Source organism: Aquarana catesbeiana, linkage group LG01, assembly GCF_042186555.1.
Source record: "Aquarana catesbeiana isolate 2022-GZ linkage group LG01, ASM4218655v1, whole genome shotgun sequence".
In the NCBI taxonomy this organism is placed as follows: domain Eukaryota; kingdom Metazoa; phylum Chordata; class Amphibia; order Anura; family Ranidae; genus Aquarana; species Aquarana catesbeiana.
Window position 1 is genome coordinate 7030739 of NC_133324.1, and position 16420 is coordinate 7047158.

Consider the following 16420-nt stretch of genomic DNA (forward strand, 5'->3'; position numbering starts at 1 on the left):
GGTATGAAGCCAAGTGGGGGGCCTCCAGCCTGTGAGGGAAGAGGACCCGATCATCTCCGCCGCTACCGATGGCTCTGGCAAGCGGCGGAGATGACCAGAGCGCGGCAGGAGGGGGGCAATTAAAAGTAATCTTGCAGCGAATCTGCCGCTGAGACCACTTATTTTCTGAAAGCCAACCGCCCGCTGTTGAAGAGGATACCAGGATTATGGCAGGTATCTGCTGCCATTAAGGATGATATTCCCCTTCAAACAGCCGACGGACAACGGCGGCCGGCGGTCGGCAAGTGGTTAAGTGTCGGTCCCCTACCCTTTTCTGCTGCCTGTTCACATAGACCTCAGTGACTGAAATAAGGTTTGATTGTAGTTAATCACATTGTGTTCTTTGCATTCTACAGAAATCTCTAAATGAATACGAGTGCTTTGTTGTCATTGGATAAGATACTCGTATGACCTTCGGTCTTATCTTATGTATTTTTTATGTGCTACTTTTGCCACAGCAAAGAAATGGAAACCGCTTGATCCATACTGTGTGAGTTACTTCTTACTGGTGTCAAAGGGTAAAAATGAGTGAGCCCAGGTCGTCAGAGGTGTCGGAGGACTTGCAGAGTCGGGGGAACCAGTGGGGTACGGATTCTACCAGCGTCCCTCACGAGGGTAGCGCTACGTTAGCGTTAGAAACCCCACTACACATAAGGGCCTTGACCAGACAGCATGATGGCCACATAAGCCTCATACACACGATCGGATTGTTGGCCAACAAAGCATCGGACTTTTGTCTGAAGGATCGCATGCCGGGAACTTGTCTTGCGTACAAACGGCACACAATTGTCGGCCAACAAACGCGAAAGCAGTGACGTGCTACGAGGAGTTTCAGTTCTTGAGCGCCACCCTTTGGGCGCCTTCTGCTTTTGTCGTGCTTTTGGTGAGCATTGATTCCGAGCATGCGTGTTTTGGACTTTTGTGTGACGGACTTGTATACAAATGTTAGGAAAATCTGACAACGGACCGCTGCCCGCCGAAAATTTACTAGCCTGCCACCCAACATTTCTTGGCGGAAAGTTGGACAACAATTGTCTGAAGGAGCGTACTAACGGTCAGATTTTAGTCTGTCATCACACAATTCCCTGCCGAAAATCCGATCGTGTGTAGGAGGCTTTAGGTGTCTCTAAATTTCTAGTTTGCTTTTATAGCCAATAAGTCGTTGTTGTGGCAGTTTTTTTTTTTTAGAAAGGAGAACCTACCTGTGGGTACTGGTAAATATTCAAGAGTTCAGCCACGGCAAGCGTCGATGGGAAAGTGGCATCCCCCACAAAACCAGCGACTTCGGCACCTTCCGTACACGAGTAGTTTGGAACGCCCATCTTTCTATCACCGCTCAGTATCCGTAGGGTGGAATCGATGGCTTTGGTAGGATACCCACACGTGTCAAACAAGTGATAGCCCAGAGTGACATTGGGAAGGATATCGGGATCCTTATTAATCTCATCAATTGAAAAAAAAAAAAGCCAACAGGTATTCATATTCTGCTATATCGAGCCTGCCAAAGATGTAGAAATGTAATATTTAATCAAACATTAATATTATAAAGATGAAGAAAACTTTTTTTTTTTTTTACTAATATAGAATAAATTTATGTTCAAACTTTTGGACAAAGTTGTACAGTTCCTCACGTTAAAATGAATGCGATAATGTATACATTTCCCAACTGACTCTCTGAGCTATGTGAGAGAAATTTCCTCCCTACACTAAATTAAAAAAATATACAATGGGACCTTAAAAACGGGAGCAATTGAAACTATGGATGCACTGATATCTTTTTTTTTTTTTACGAGTACCAATACTTTTTGTTTTTTACGAGTACCAATACTTTTTGTTTTTTACGAGTACCAATACTTTTTGTTTTTTACGAGTACCAATACTTTTTTTTTTTTTACGAGTACCAATACTTTTTGTTTTTTACGAGTACCAATACTTTTTGTTTTTTACGAGTCCCAATACTTTTTGTTTTTTACGAGTCCCAATACTTTTTGTTTTTTACGAGTCCCAATACTTTTTTTTTTTTACGAGTACCAATACTTTTTTTTTTTACGAGTACCAATACTTTTTGTTTTTTACGAGTACCAATACTTTTTTTTTTTTTACGAGTACCAATACTTTTTGTTTTTTACGAGTCCCAATACTTTTTGTTTTTTACGAGTCCCAATACTTTTTGTTTTTTACGAGTCCCAATACTTTTTGTTTTTTACGAGTCCCAATACTTTTTGTTTTTTACGAGTCCCAATACTTTTTGTTTTTTACGAGTACCAATACTTTTTTTTTTTTTTACGAGTCCCAATACTTTTTGTTTTTTACGAGTCCCAATACTTTTTGTTTTTTACGAGTCCCAATACTTTTTGTTTTTTTTTACGAGTACCAATACTTTTTTTTTTTTACGAGTACCAATACTTTTTTTTTTTACGAGTACCAATACTTTTTTTTTTTACGAGTACCAATACTTTTTTTTTTTACGAGTACCAATACTTTTTGTTTTTTACGAGTACCAATACTTTTTGTTTTTTATGAGTACCAATACTTTTTTTTTTTTTTTTAGTACTCGCCGATACCGACTGCAACTGTTTTGTTTACACTTCAACTATCAGCAATGGTACAAAGCATTGAAAAAAGTTATTTACAAATGAAATACATTTTTTTTTTTTCATTTTGCGCTTTTTTTTCAATGTGAAATGTGTAAATACACGTTAAAGGTGTAAAAATAATAATAAACAAAAAAAAAAGTTTTCAGTAATATTAATTTCTAAAATGGAAGTGAACAAAAAAAAAAATCAGCAGGAAAATAATAATTAAATGGAGGAGAATAAGGCGTTAATTAAAGGGGTTGTAAACCTTTTGTGTTTTTTCACCTTAATTCATCCTATGCGTTAAGGTGAAAAAAACACCTGGCACTGACCAGCCCCCCAGCCCCCCCCTCCCGTTTCACTTACCTGAGCCCTGGAACTTGTCCCGGTTAGGATGTGCTGTCTCTCTGGCCGGGGTTCTCGGCTCTTGATTGGATAGATTGATAGCAGCGCAGCCATTGACTCCCGCTGCTGTCAATCAAATCCAATGACGCGGGTGCCGGAGGGGGCGGAGTCGAATCATACCGAATGCTGGACTCGGGAGCGCACCCGCAAGGTAACCTCCACTGGAGAGTGCTTCTCCTAGGGGCTTATCTGATGTGGGGAGGAGCCAAGAGAGATGCCGGGGGGGGGTGGAGTCATACCGAATGCTGGACTCGGGAGTGCACCCGCAAGGTAACCCCCACTGGAGAGCGCTTCTCCTAGGGGCTTATCTGATGTGGGGAGGAGCCAAGAGAGACGCCGGGGGGGTGGAGTCATACCGAATGCTGGACTCGGGAGTGCACCCGCAAGGTAACCCCCACTGGAGAGCGCTTCTCCTAGGGGCTTATCTGATGTGGGGAGGAGCCAAGAGGGACGCCGGGGGGGTGGAGTCATACCGAATGCTGGACTCGGGAGCGCACCCGCAAGGTAACCCCCACTGGAGAGCGCTTCTCCTAGGGGCTTATCTGATGTGGGGAGGAGCTGAGAGAGACGCCGGGGGGGTGGAGTCATACCGAATGCTGGACTCGGGAGCGCACCCGCAAGGTAACCCCCACTGGAGAGCGCTTCTCCTAGGGGCTTATCTAATGTGGGGAGGAGCCAAGAGAGACGCCGGGGGGGTGGAGTCATACCGAATGCTGGACTCGGGAGCGCACCCGCAAGGTAACCCCCACAGGAGAGAGCTTCTCCTAGGGGCTTATCTGATGTGGGGAGGAGCCAAGAGGGACGCCCGTGGGGTGGAGTCATACCGAATGCTGGACTCGGGAGCGCACCCGCAAGGTAACCCCCACTGGAGAGCGCTTCTCCTAGGGGCTTATCTAATGTGGGGAGGAGCCAAGAGAGACGCCGGGGGGGTGGAGTCATACCGAATGCTGGACTCGGGAGCGCACCCGCAAGGTAACCCCCACTGGAGAGCGCTTCTCCTAGGGGCTTATCTGATGTGGGGAGGAGCTGAGAGAGACGCCAGGGGACCTCAGAAGAGGAGGTTCGGGGCCACTTTGTGCAAAACAAGCTGCACAATGGAGGTAAGTATGATATGTTTGTCATTTGAAAAAAAAAACAAGCCCTTACAATCTTTTTAAGGCTGAATAGAGTAAATGAGGGGTTGAACAGGAGCATTTTATAAAAAACAAAAACATTTTTGTTTTTTTTACTTGGCAGTTTGCTTTAAACTAACTTCATCTGCAGTTTGAAGGTTATCCCTTTTGATCTGTAGATGAAGAAACAGAAATATACAAAAAGAAACAATGTTTCAGCTGCTTTTTTTTTTTTTTTTGACAGCTTCAATTGCCGGACTTCTTTAACACTTCAGCTTTTAACAGGGGAACCCCCCTGACAGCCAACTGAGTCATCGGTTATTAAGGACTTCTTGACCGCTTCCCGCCCGCCATATATTAAATAAAAAAAAGATGATGCTTGTCTCTCAGACACAGCGCATCCCTAATCAGGGTAAACAGCCAATGGAATTGGACACAGCCAGTCACGTGGTAAAAAAAACAATCACAGCCAGTTACAATTCAAAGCACTGAGGATGCGGGCCCCCCCTGGCGCGCCCACCGCGCTAATCACGGATGGCGCGTGTCTCTCGGACATAGCCCATCCCTGATCAGGCTGGCTCTTTTACCACGTGATCGGCTGTGTCCAATCACAAGTGTAAACAACAGATCCGTTTCCAGGCGATCCCTGCTTCCTCTTCTCAAACACCGATCGTGTGAGGAGAGAGCAGGAGATCTGTGAGTAGAAAACTCATTTTTTTACACCTTATTGTGCACAACATGACCCCCCAATAAAGAGAACCTGTCACCAGTGCGGTCACACAGGCCCGCCACCAGTACCGCCATCGGTACCATTACACAGGCCCGCTACCAGTACCGCCATCTCTACCGTTACACAGGCCCATCATCAGTACTGCCATCAGTACCACCACATAGGCCTGCTATCAGTACCACTATCGGTACCGTTACACAGGCCCATCATCAGTACTGCCATCTGTACCGCCACATAGGCCCGCCATCAGTACCGCCATCAATACTTTTACACAGGCCTGCCATCAGTACTGCCATCTGTACCGCCACATAGGCCCGCCATCAGTACCGCCATCAATACTTTTACACAGGCCTGCCATCAGTACTGCCATCAGTACCACCACATAGGCCCGCCATCAGTACCACCATCGGTACCGTTACACAGACCGATCATCAGTACTGCCATCAGTACCACCACATAGGCCCGCCATCAGTACCGCTATCGGTACCATTATACAGGCCCATCATCAGTACTGTCATCAGTACCGTTACACAGGCCCGCCATCAGTACCGCCATCGGTACCATTACACAGGCCTATAATCAGTACTGTCATCGGTACTGTTACACAGGCCCGTCATCAGTACTGCCATCAGTACCATTACACAGGCCCGTCATTAGTACTGCCATCAGTACCATTACACAGGCCCGTCATCAGTACTGCCATCAGTGCTGCCATCGGTACCGTTACAGAGGCCTGTCATCAGTACTGCCATCAGTACCGCCACATATGTCCACCATCAGTACCATTACACAGGCCTGCCAACAGTACTGTCATCAGTACTGCCACATAGGCCCACCATCAGTACTGCCATCAGTATTGTCACACAGGTCCGCCATCAGTACTGTTACACAGGCCCGTCATCAATAATGCTATCAGTACCGCCACATTGGCCCGCCATCAGTACTGCCATCAGTATTGTCACACAGGTCCGCCATCAGTACTGCCATCAGTACTTTCACACACGCCCATCATCAGTGAACAATCAGTACCATCATACAGGCCTGCCATCAGTGACCTGTCAGTACCTCCGCCAGTACCGTCACACAGGCAGGCCATTAATATGGCCAGCATATCCCAAAGAGTTTTCACAGCTGAGGAGACATATCACATCCTTACCATGTCGAATGATGAGAGCAGCGGGGAGCACTCATTATCAGATTCTGGTTTGGAATATGAGCCAGTAGAGGGTAGTGGATCAGAGACCGACTCAGCGGAGGAAACCGTCCCTCCTAAAAGAATAAGGAGATCAAGACCAAGATCAGAAGACATGCCTACCACCAGCAGCGCCAGACCCCAGGAAGATCCCTTATCCACTTTACTGGCCAGCAGTTCAAACAATATATTCCCAGTAAGAGAGCCAGTTATGGTTTAAAACTGAATAAACTATGTGATAGAGCCACTGGATATATGTACACCTTCCATGTGTATGAAGGCAAAGACTCCCAGCTCCAGCCCCCTGTTCAAATTATACAGTATGTGTAATGTATGCTCCTAAAACGCCTGATGGTGCTACTTGGATGTTGGGCCTCTGTATGTGGCCAGGCTGTGTAAAAGTCTCATACATGTGGTATCACCATACTCAGGAGGAGTAGCAGAATGTATTTTGGGGTGTAATTGCAAGTATGCATATGCTGTGTGTGAGAAATAACTTGGTAATATGACAAGTTTGTGTAAAAAAATAAAAATAAATACATTCCTTCTTTTTTCCAAGAATTGTGGGAAAAAATTACTAAAAACTTCAAAAAACTCACCATGCCTCTAACTAAAATACCTTGGACCCCCCAAATGACCCTTAGAGAATGGGTCATTTGGGGGGTATTTGTACTTTCCTGGCTTGCCATGGTCTCAAGAAATGAGATAGGCCGCCAGTACATCAGGTGTGATCAATTTTCAGTGATTAGCGCCATAGCTTGTAAACTCTATTGCCCCGTACACACGGTTGGACTTTGTTCGGACATTCCGACAACAAAATCTTAGGATTTTTTCCGACGGATGTTGGCTCAAACTTGTTTTGCATACACACGGTCACACAAAGTTTTCGGAAAATCTGATCGTTCTGAACGCGGTGACGTAAAACACGTACGTCGGGACTATAAACGGGGCAGTGGCCAATAGCTTTCGTCTCTTTATTTATTCTGAGCATGCGTGGCACTTTTTCCGTCGGATTTGTGTACACACGATCGGAATTTTTGACAACGGATTTTGTTGTCGGAAAATTTTATCTCCTGCTCTCCAACTTTGTGTGTCGGAAAATCCGATGGAAAATGTCCGATGGAGCCCACACATGGTCGGAATTTCCGACAACACGCTCCGATCGGACATTTTCCATCGGAAAATCCGACTGTGTGTACGGGGCATATAACTTTCACACAGACTAAATAATACACACTAATTTGGGCTATTTTTACCCCAGCTATGTAGCCGTATAAATTTTGGCCCAAATTTATGAAAAAAAGTACTTATTTGTAAACTTTTACAAGTAAAACTAAAAAAAAGTGTCTTTTTTTCGCTTATATCGCTAAAAAATAAAAGGCCCAGTGATGATTAAATACCACCAAAAGAAAGCTCTATTTGTTTGAAAAAATGATAAAAATGTTGTTTGGGTACAGTGTAGTATGACTGAGTAATAGTCATTCAAAGTGTGTGAGTGCTGAAAGATGAAAATTGGTCTGGGCGGGAAGGGATATAAGTGCCTTGTATTGAAGTGGTTAACAACCGATAGCTGCCGTGTTTTTTGTTTTTTTTTTCATTTCAGCTGTCAGTGGGGGAATCCCACTGACAGCTGAAAGAAAAGAGCCTGAAAGTATCAGTTTCAGGTATCGGTGCATTTGCAGCAGTACAGATACTCATGCAAAAGTTGAGGATTGGCACCAGTATCCAGTATCAGCATTCTTGCAACCCTAATTTCAACATATTGTGGTTTGGACTTTCGGCCTTAGTGAAGATGATTAGTGAAGATGATTATGCATCAGAAGCTGCTTTAATTTATGCAAAAGTTTCAGATACAACTCCTGTATCCTTTTTAATAGCTTTGTTCCCATTTATTCTGTAAGAGGACAACCTCAAGGTTTAAATACAGTCACCTCATTCTACCTACACATAAGGGAGGTGTTAGTGTACCTGACATTTTGGGCCTGTCAGCTGGTAAGAATAATTGACTGGAGTGTTCCCTAGGGAGGAGCCGAACACCCCCCAGTTCGGTCCGCAGCAGAACATGCAAACAGGCAAAAAATTTGTTTGGACACACGAACACTGTTAAAGTCTATGGGACACTAACATGAAAAATCAAAAGTGCTCATTTTATAGGCTTATATGCAAGTTATTGTCATAAAAAGTGTTTGGGGACCTGGGTCCTGCCTCAGGGGACATGGATCAATGCAAAAAAGTTTTAAAAACGGCCGTTTTTTGGGGAGCAGTGATTTTAATAATGTTTAACCACTTCCCGCCCGGCCCATAGCAGATGATGTGATCAGCCGTGTCCAATCACGGCTGATCATGATGTCAATAGGAAGAGCCGTTGATCGGCTTTTCCTCACTCAGGCACTGATTGGCAACAGTATATTGCAGTGATGCCCAGCAATGCCACCCTTAGGGGCATCAGTGCCACCAATCAGTGTCATCAATGCCACCCATCAGTGTCCATTGGTGCCACCTGTCAGTACCCATCCGTGCCCATAAGTGCACACCTATCAGTGCCCATCAGTGCCCATCTGTGCCACCTATCAGTGCCACCCATAAGTACCCATCAATGCCACCTACAAGTGCCCATCAGTGCCTCCTATGAGTGCCCATCAGTGCCGCATACCAGTGCCACCTATCATTCCTTATCAGTGCCACCTATCAGTGCCCATCAGTGCCGCCTATTAGTGCCCATCATCAGTGCCTGTCAGTGCCACCTCATCAGTGCCACCTCATCGGTGCCCATCAGTGCTGCCGTATCAGTGCCCGTCAGTAAAACCATATCAGTGCCCATCATTGAAGAAGAAAACGTACTTATTTACAAAAATTTTTAACAGAAACAGAGAAAAACTATTTTTTTTTCTAAATTTTCGGTCTTTTTTTATTTGTTGCGCAAAAAATTAATAACGCAGAGGTGATCAAATACCACCAAAAGAAAGCTTTATTTGTGGGAACAAAATGATAAAAAAATTGTTTAAGTACAGTGTAGCATGACCGCGCAATTGTCATTCAAAATGAGACAGCGCTGAAAGCTGAAAATTGGTCTGGGCGGGAAGGTGTCTGGTATTGAAGTGGTTAAAGTGAAACAATAAAAGTGAAATATTCCTTTAAATTTCATACCTGGGGCGTGTCTATAGTATGCCTGTAAAGTGGTGTATTTTTCCCATGCTTAGAACAGTCCCTGCACAAAATGACATTTCTAAAGGAAAAAAAGTCATTTAAAAGTACTCACGGCTATAATGAATTGTCGGTCCCGGTAATACACATAAAAGTCATTGAAAAAAACGGCATGGGATTCCCCCACAGTCCATTACCAGGCCTTTGGGTCTGATATGAATATTAAGGGGAATCCCGAACCAAAATTAAAAAAAAAATTGCGTGGGGGTCCCCCCAAATTCCATACCAGGCCCTTCAGGTCTGGTATGGAAATGAAGGGGAACCCCACACCAAAATTAAAAAAAAAGGTGTGGGGTCCCCATCAAAATCTATACCAGACCCTTCAGGTCTGGTATGGATTTTAAGGAGAACCCCGAGCCAAAAAATGTAAAAAAAAATGGTGTGGGGGTCCCCCCAAAAATCCATGCAAGACCCTTATCCGAACATGCAACCTGGCAGGCCACAGAAAGAGAGGGGGAATGAGAGAGCGCCCCCCTCTTCTGAACCGTACCAGGCCACATGCCCTCAACATGGGGAGGGTGCTTTGGGGTAGCCCCATGGGGACAAGGGCCTCATCCCCACAACCCTTGCTCGGTAGTTGTGGGGGTCTGTGGGCGGGGGGCTTATCGGAATCTGGAAACCCCTAACAAAGGGACCCCCAGATCCCGGCCTCTCCCAGGTGAAATGGTAACGGGGTACAAATGACCCCTACCATTTCACAAAAAAAGTGTGATAATGTTAAAAATGACATGACATGGCTTGGGGAAAAGCAAGTCCTTTGTTAAAAAATAAAAAAATAAAACTGTCCCACGTAGTCTTCTTCATCTCTTGCTCCCCCGATGGACCGAAAAAAAATAAAATAAAAAACGCGACTGACCCACCTACATGGGAGGCACCCGCCATAATGACGGTCCTCTCAGGTGACAGCTCTTTTAAGAGCAGGAAAACACGGTGACGTTGCCGGGTGACCCGCCCCCCTCTGACGCACGGGAGCATCCCTATGGCTTCCCTGTAGCATCAGAGGGCGGTGGGGCCATCTGGTCTGCTCCCTCTGATGCACGGGGACATCCCTATGGCTTCCCAGTAGCATCAGAGGGGGTGAACCGGGTGGCCACGTCCCCCTCTGACGCTACAGGGAAGCCATAGGTATGCCCCTGTGCGTCAGAGGGGGGCGGGGTCACCCGGCAATGTCACCCTGTGGCCCCACCCTCAGTTATAAAAGAACTGTCACCTGCGAGGACACATCATACGGCGAGTGCCTCCCATTGAGGCGGGTCGGTGCAGAGCAAGAGAAGAAGAAGAAGACTTTGTGGGACAGTTTTATTTTTTATTTTTTAATAAAGGACTTGTCCCAAGCCTTGTCATGTCATTTTTACCATTTTGACACTTTTTTTGTGAAATGGTAGGAGTACATTTGTACCCCGTTACCATTTCACACAGGGGGGAGGTCAGGATCTGGGGGTCCCCTTGTTAAAGAGGACTTCCAGATTCCAATAAGCTCCCCGCCCGCAGACCCCCACAACCACCGGGCAAGGGTTGTGGGATGAGGCCCTTGAGTGCCTCTCGTGGGGAGAGGCAGTCGAGCGATGGAGCTAAAAACATGAGGATGGTGATCATGTCTGTTTACTTGGGGAAATGCGAGAGACACGGGTTTATTGAGATGCATTATACCAAAAGGCTGAAAGGGCGTTTAGTAGCGCAGGAGACATGGTTTGAGCATAGCGTAAAGTGAAATCTCTACGTCAGTTGGAAGTAGAGGGGAAGCTGTCGCCACTAAGGAACCATCCACCTTATTACCAGGAACCACAGTGAGTGCTGAAGCAAGTACTGGAGCAGAATTCTCACCAACGGGGGACGGTGAAGAATTGGGAAACTTCAGCGGGAATAAAGTCAGGGACCCATCCAGGAGAGGTGACGCTTGCAGAGCAGCCTTGTGTGTCAAGCCAGGGACTGAGCAGGCCAGTGGAGTGAAGATTAATAAGTATCTTGAGTGCCAAGCTAGTGACCCAGCAGAGAGGCGGGGGTGACACTTGAGGAAGGTACCACCGTGAAGATTGGAGGAGCTCAAGGGATTCTGGCTGTGAATCATCTAGTTTAGTGAGAGGGAGCTCAGTGGGCTGAAGAACCACAAGAAGTGATTTTAGTGGAAATGAAGGAATTGTTACGCCTTGTGTTAAGAACTCTTAAAGACTGGAACCATAGGAGACAGCATTCCTACACATGCAGATGTGACGTCTTGCTAGAGGCCTTTCCCTGTATGGCTGTCCTCCTGTAGAAGTCTCAGAGTCTGCTAATTAGCACTGCAACTACCTAAGGGTGCCCTGGCCTTTTCCCTCTCTCCCAAATTTCTATTTAAGAGAAATAAAATCTCTTTGCACTCAAGAAGTGTCTGGCGCCCATGAATCTAACTTGCGCTACACCCACTGTGCCTTACAACCCACTCTATATGAAAGGATGTCAGCAGTTATTGGCTCTAAAGGTTCTCATTAGACTAGAGGAGGCCTGGGACCTGGCTACACAAAGTAAAGCTCCGTACACGTGGTCCAAATGTCGGGCGACATCGGCCGGCTCAATAAAAAACGTCTGACATTCGGCTCATGTGTAAGGCACTCGGTCTAACAGAAGCCAGCTGCTTGGCCAGCTTCTGTTGGTCAAGCATGCCGGAAAACCAGCAGCCGACTGGCTCCCGATCAGAGCTCTCAGCCAATGGTGGAGAGCGCTGATCGGAGTGTTCTGGCGGGGGGGGGGGGGGCGCCTCCCTTTTTTTAATAAAAGACATGTGAAAAACATCTCTTTTTTAAAAAAATTTGCTTTGCCCATTTTTTTCGATGAATGAGTAGCAGTACTAGGTACCCCATACTCATTCACATGGGGGGGTGGGATCTGGGGGGCCCCCTTGTCAAAGGGAACTTTCAGATCCCGATAAGTCACAACCACAGGGCCAGGGGACCTGGTATGGTTCAGGAGGGGGAACTCCTCTTCAAGCTGTCTTGTTGCTCAGATAAGGGTCTGGTATGGATTTTGGGGGGACCCCAAGCCATTTTTTTCTATAATTTTGGTATGGGTCCCCCTTAAAAAGCAGCTCTTTATTTGTTTGCATTCTGCTGACAGTTGGGAATCCAGCTGACAGCAGACGAGTCATAGTTGTTGAGGATGTGGCGGGCGCCGGCTCCTTAACAACTAGGTATTCCCTGGTTGTTAGGGATGCCAGCAGGTGCCAGACACTTGACAACCAGCTGAAATAAAATACATTCATTAGCTATCGTATACCTGGATCATTTCTTTTTAATGTATTTATTTAGTTTCCTTAGTGAATTGACTTTAATGTTGTTTTGTACGGTATTTACTGAGCATATTTTGCTTTTTGGGGTGAATACCACATAAGGGGATAGTGACTGACATTTTCAATATTGCATGAGATATTTGGGGAAAAATATGCCATGTGACCCAAGTACTGCATGTAATATGCTTTAGTGAATGGAGCCCATTGTTTATAAACATTGATCGGACAGGAAATAGATATATACAAAATTACGTGTATATACATTGTTCAGATAGGAGATAGAGAGATACAAAGTAACATTGTTTATAAACATTGATCAGACGGGAGATGGAGAGATACAAAGTAACATTGTTTATAAACATTGATCAGACGGGAGATGGAGAGAAACAAAGTAAAATTGTTTATAAACATTGATCAGACAGGAGATAGAGAGACACAAAGTAACATTGTTTATAAACATTGATCAGAGAGGAGATGGAGAGACACAAAGTAACATTGTTTATAAACATTGATCAGAGAGGAGATAGAGAGATGTTACTTTGTATCTCTCTATCTCCCTTCTAAACAATGTTTATAAAAATGTTTACTTTGTTTCTCTCTATCTCCCGCCTGATCAATGTTTATAAACAATGTTACTTTGTATCTCTCTATCTCCCATCTGATCAATGTTTATAAACAATGTATCTCTCTATCTCCTGTCTGTTTTTTACACCAGCTGCTGTATTTACACAATGACTCCTGGCTATAATTTTGTATTTTCTGGTACATTTGGGGAGGGGGAGCACCTGATGGGAAGAAGGACATACTACATCCTCCCAAGTTCTTTTGGTCGTGTGTAGTATGCCCAGTGTCCACAGTGGGATAAACAAGGCCACAGCAGAAAGTGTTTAACTTGTGTGGAGTCATAACATTGTTTTCCTTTATTATAACAATTTTATAACAGAGAATAATGTAATCTGAAGATAAAGAGTTTGTTAATAATTCACAAAGAACACAAAGTTCTGTATCGTGAATCTTTCCAGCTTACACAGAAAATGTGGAACATCTGAATACACAATTTACACACAAAAACATATTTTAGTAAATGTAAGAAATGTTTTTAAATGCATACAGAGAGACAGAGAGATCATACACACTCCATGCATACAGAGAGATCATACACACTCCATGCAGACAGAGAGATCATACACACTCCATTCATACAGAGAGATCATACACACTCCATGCAGACAGAGAGATCATACACACTCCATGCAGACAGAGAGATCATACACACTCCATTCATACAGAGAGATCATACACACTCCATGCAGACAGAGAGATCATACACACTCCATGCAGACAGATAGATCATACACACTCCATGCATACAGAGAGATCATACACACTCCATGCAGACAGAGAGATCATACACACTCCATGCATACAGAGATATCAGACACACTCCATGCATACAGAGAGATCATACACACTCCATACAGAGAGATCATACACACTCCATGCAGACAGAGAGATCATACACACTCCATTCATACAGAGAGATCATACACACTCCATGCAGACAGAGAGATCATACACACTCCATGCAGACAGATAGATCATACACACTCCATGCATACAGAGAGATCATACACACTCCATGCATACAGAGAGATCATACACACTCCATACAGAGAGATCATACACACTCCATGCAGACAGAGAGATCATACACACTCCATTCATACAGAGAGATCATACACACTCCATGCAGACAGAGAGATCATACACACTCCATGCAGACAGATAGATCATACACACTCCATGCAGACAGAGAGATCATACACACTCCATGCAGACAGAGAGATCATACACACTCCATGCATACAGAGAGATCATACACACTCCATGCATACAGAGAGATCATACACACGCCATTCATACAGAGAGATCATACACACTCCATGCAGACAGAGAGATCATATACACGCCATTCATACAGAGAGATCATACACACTCCATGCAGACAGAGAGATCATACACACTCCATGCAGACAGAGAGATCATAAACACTCCATTCATACAGAGAGATCATACACACTCCATGCATACAGAGAGATCATACACACTCCATGCATACAGAGAGATCATACACACGCCATTCATACAGAGAGATCATACACACTCCATGCAGACAGAGAGATCATATACACGCCATTCATACAGAGAGATCATACACACTCCATGCAGACAGAGAGATCATACACACTCCATGCAGACAGAGAGATCATACACACTCCATTCATACAGAGAGATCATACACACTCCATGCATACAGAGAGATCATACACACTCCATTCATACAGAGAGATCATACACACTCCATGCATACAGAGAGATCATATACACGCCATGCAGACAGAGAGATCATACACACTCCATGCAGACAGAGAGATCATACACACTCCATGCAGACAGAGAGATCATACACACTCCATGCAGACAGAGAGATCATACACACTGCATGCAGACAGAGAGATCATACACACTGCATGCAGACAGAGAGATCATACACACTGCATGCAGACAGAGAGATCATACACATGCCATGCAGACAGAGAGATCATACACACTCCATGCAGACAGAGAGATCATACACACTCCATGCAGACAGAGAGATCATACACACTCCATGCATACAGAGAGATCATACACACTCCATGCAGACAGAGAGATCATACACACTCCATGCAGACAGAGAGATCATACACACTCCATTCATACAGAGAGATCATACACACTCCATTCATACAGAGAGATCATACACACTCCTTGCAGACAGAGAGATCATACACACTCCATGCATACAGAGAGATCATACACACTCCATTCATACAGAGAGATCATACACACTCCATGCATACAGAGAGATCATACACACTCCATTCATGCAGAGAGATCATACACACTCCATACAGAGAGATCATACACACTCCATGCAGACAGAGAGATCATACACACTCCATGCAGACGGGGAGATCATACACACTCCATGCAGATAGCACCCTGGTGGGGTAAGGATTGCTAATACCAATAGCACTGTGCCTCTCAGATTACAATCCCCATCTCCCTATCCAATATTGGGGTGTCTTTAGGAAGGTCTGATACTCACTCCTCACATATATACTGATCATGAAGAATTCTGCTTTCCCTTTCCACAGGTTTAGTGGCAAAATGTACAGAAACCAGACCTCCGATCATCACCTCTCCTCTCCCGTAATACTCGTATTCAAACACAGGACCTTTACCAGACAGGCCACACATAGACAACATGTCACCTCTAGATGAAGAAGGAAGTCCTTGGAACATGGACACAATGCTAGAGAGGACAATGAGGACCAGAACTCCATCCATGACAGAAGACATCACCGAGAGCTGTGTGTGTGTCCTCCACCCTGGAGGGATCATCTCCACAACTTTATATACAATATCTGAGATTAATATAGAAATGTCTCAACAGGTTTCCAATGACGTGATTCTCAACATGAAAAATAAAATCATTATAACTGTATAATAATATCAATCCTCTGGATGCTTCAGGCTGAAGGCTTAACCAGTTCTTGTCCTACAAAGGTTATCAGATACATTATATTACCAAAAGTATTGGGACGCCTACCTTTACACACACATGGACTTTAATGACATCCCAGTCTTAGTCTGTAGGGTTCAATATTGAGTTGGCTCCGCCCTTTGCAGCTATAACAGCTTCAACTCTTCTGGGAAGGCCATCCACAAGGTTTAGGAGTGTGTCTATGGGAATGTTTGAACATTCTTCCAGAAGCACATTTGTGAGGTCAGGCACTGATGAGAAGGCCTGGCTCACAGTTTCTGCTCTAATTCATCTCAAAGGCATGCTATCGG

General features: G+C 44.8%; 1 protein-coding gene across 1 annotated transcript in view; it reads right to left on the bottom strand.

The window, feature by feature from the left end:
• LOC141124121 (vomeronasal type-2 receptor 26-like) overlaps window positions 1-15925 on the bottom strand; it is a 48182-nt gene extending 32257 nt beyond the window's left edge. The window contains exons 1-4 of the mRNA XM_073612199.1: window positions 15751-15925; window positions 6019-6131; window positions 4273-4305; window positions 1242-1481 (exon numbers count right to left, since the gene is read on the bottom strand). Coding sequence (XP_073468300.1) covers window positions 1242-1481; window positions 4273-4305; window positions 6019-6131; window positions 15751-15925 — 561 coding nt within the window. The remainder of the gene's footprint in view (window positions 1-1241; window positions 1482-4272; window positions 4306-6018; window positions 6132-15750) is intronic.
• Window positions 15926-16420: the final 495 nt, after the last annotated feature.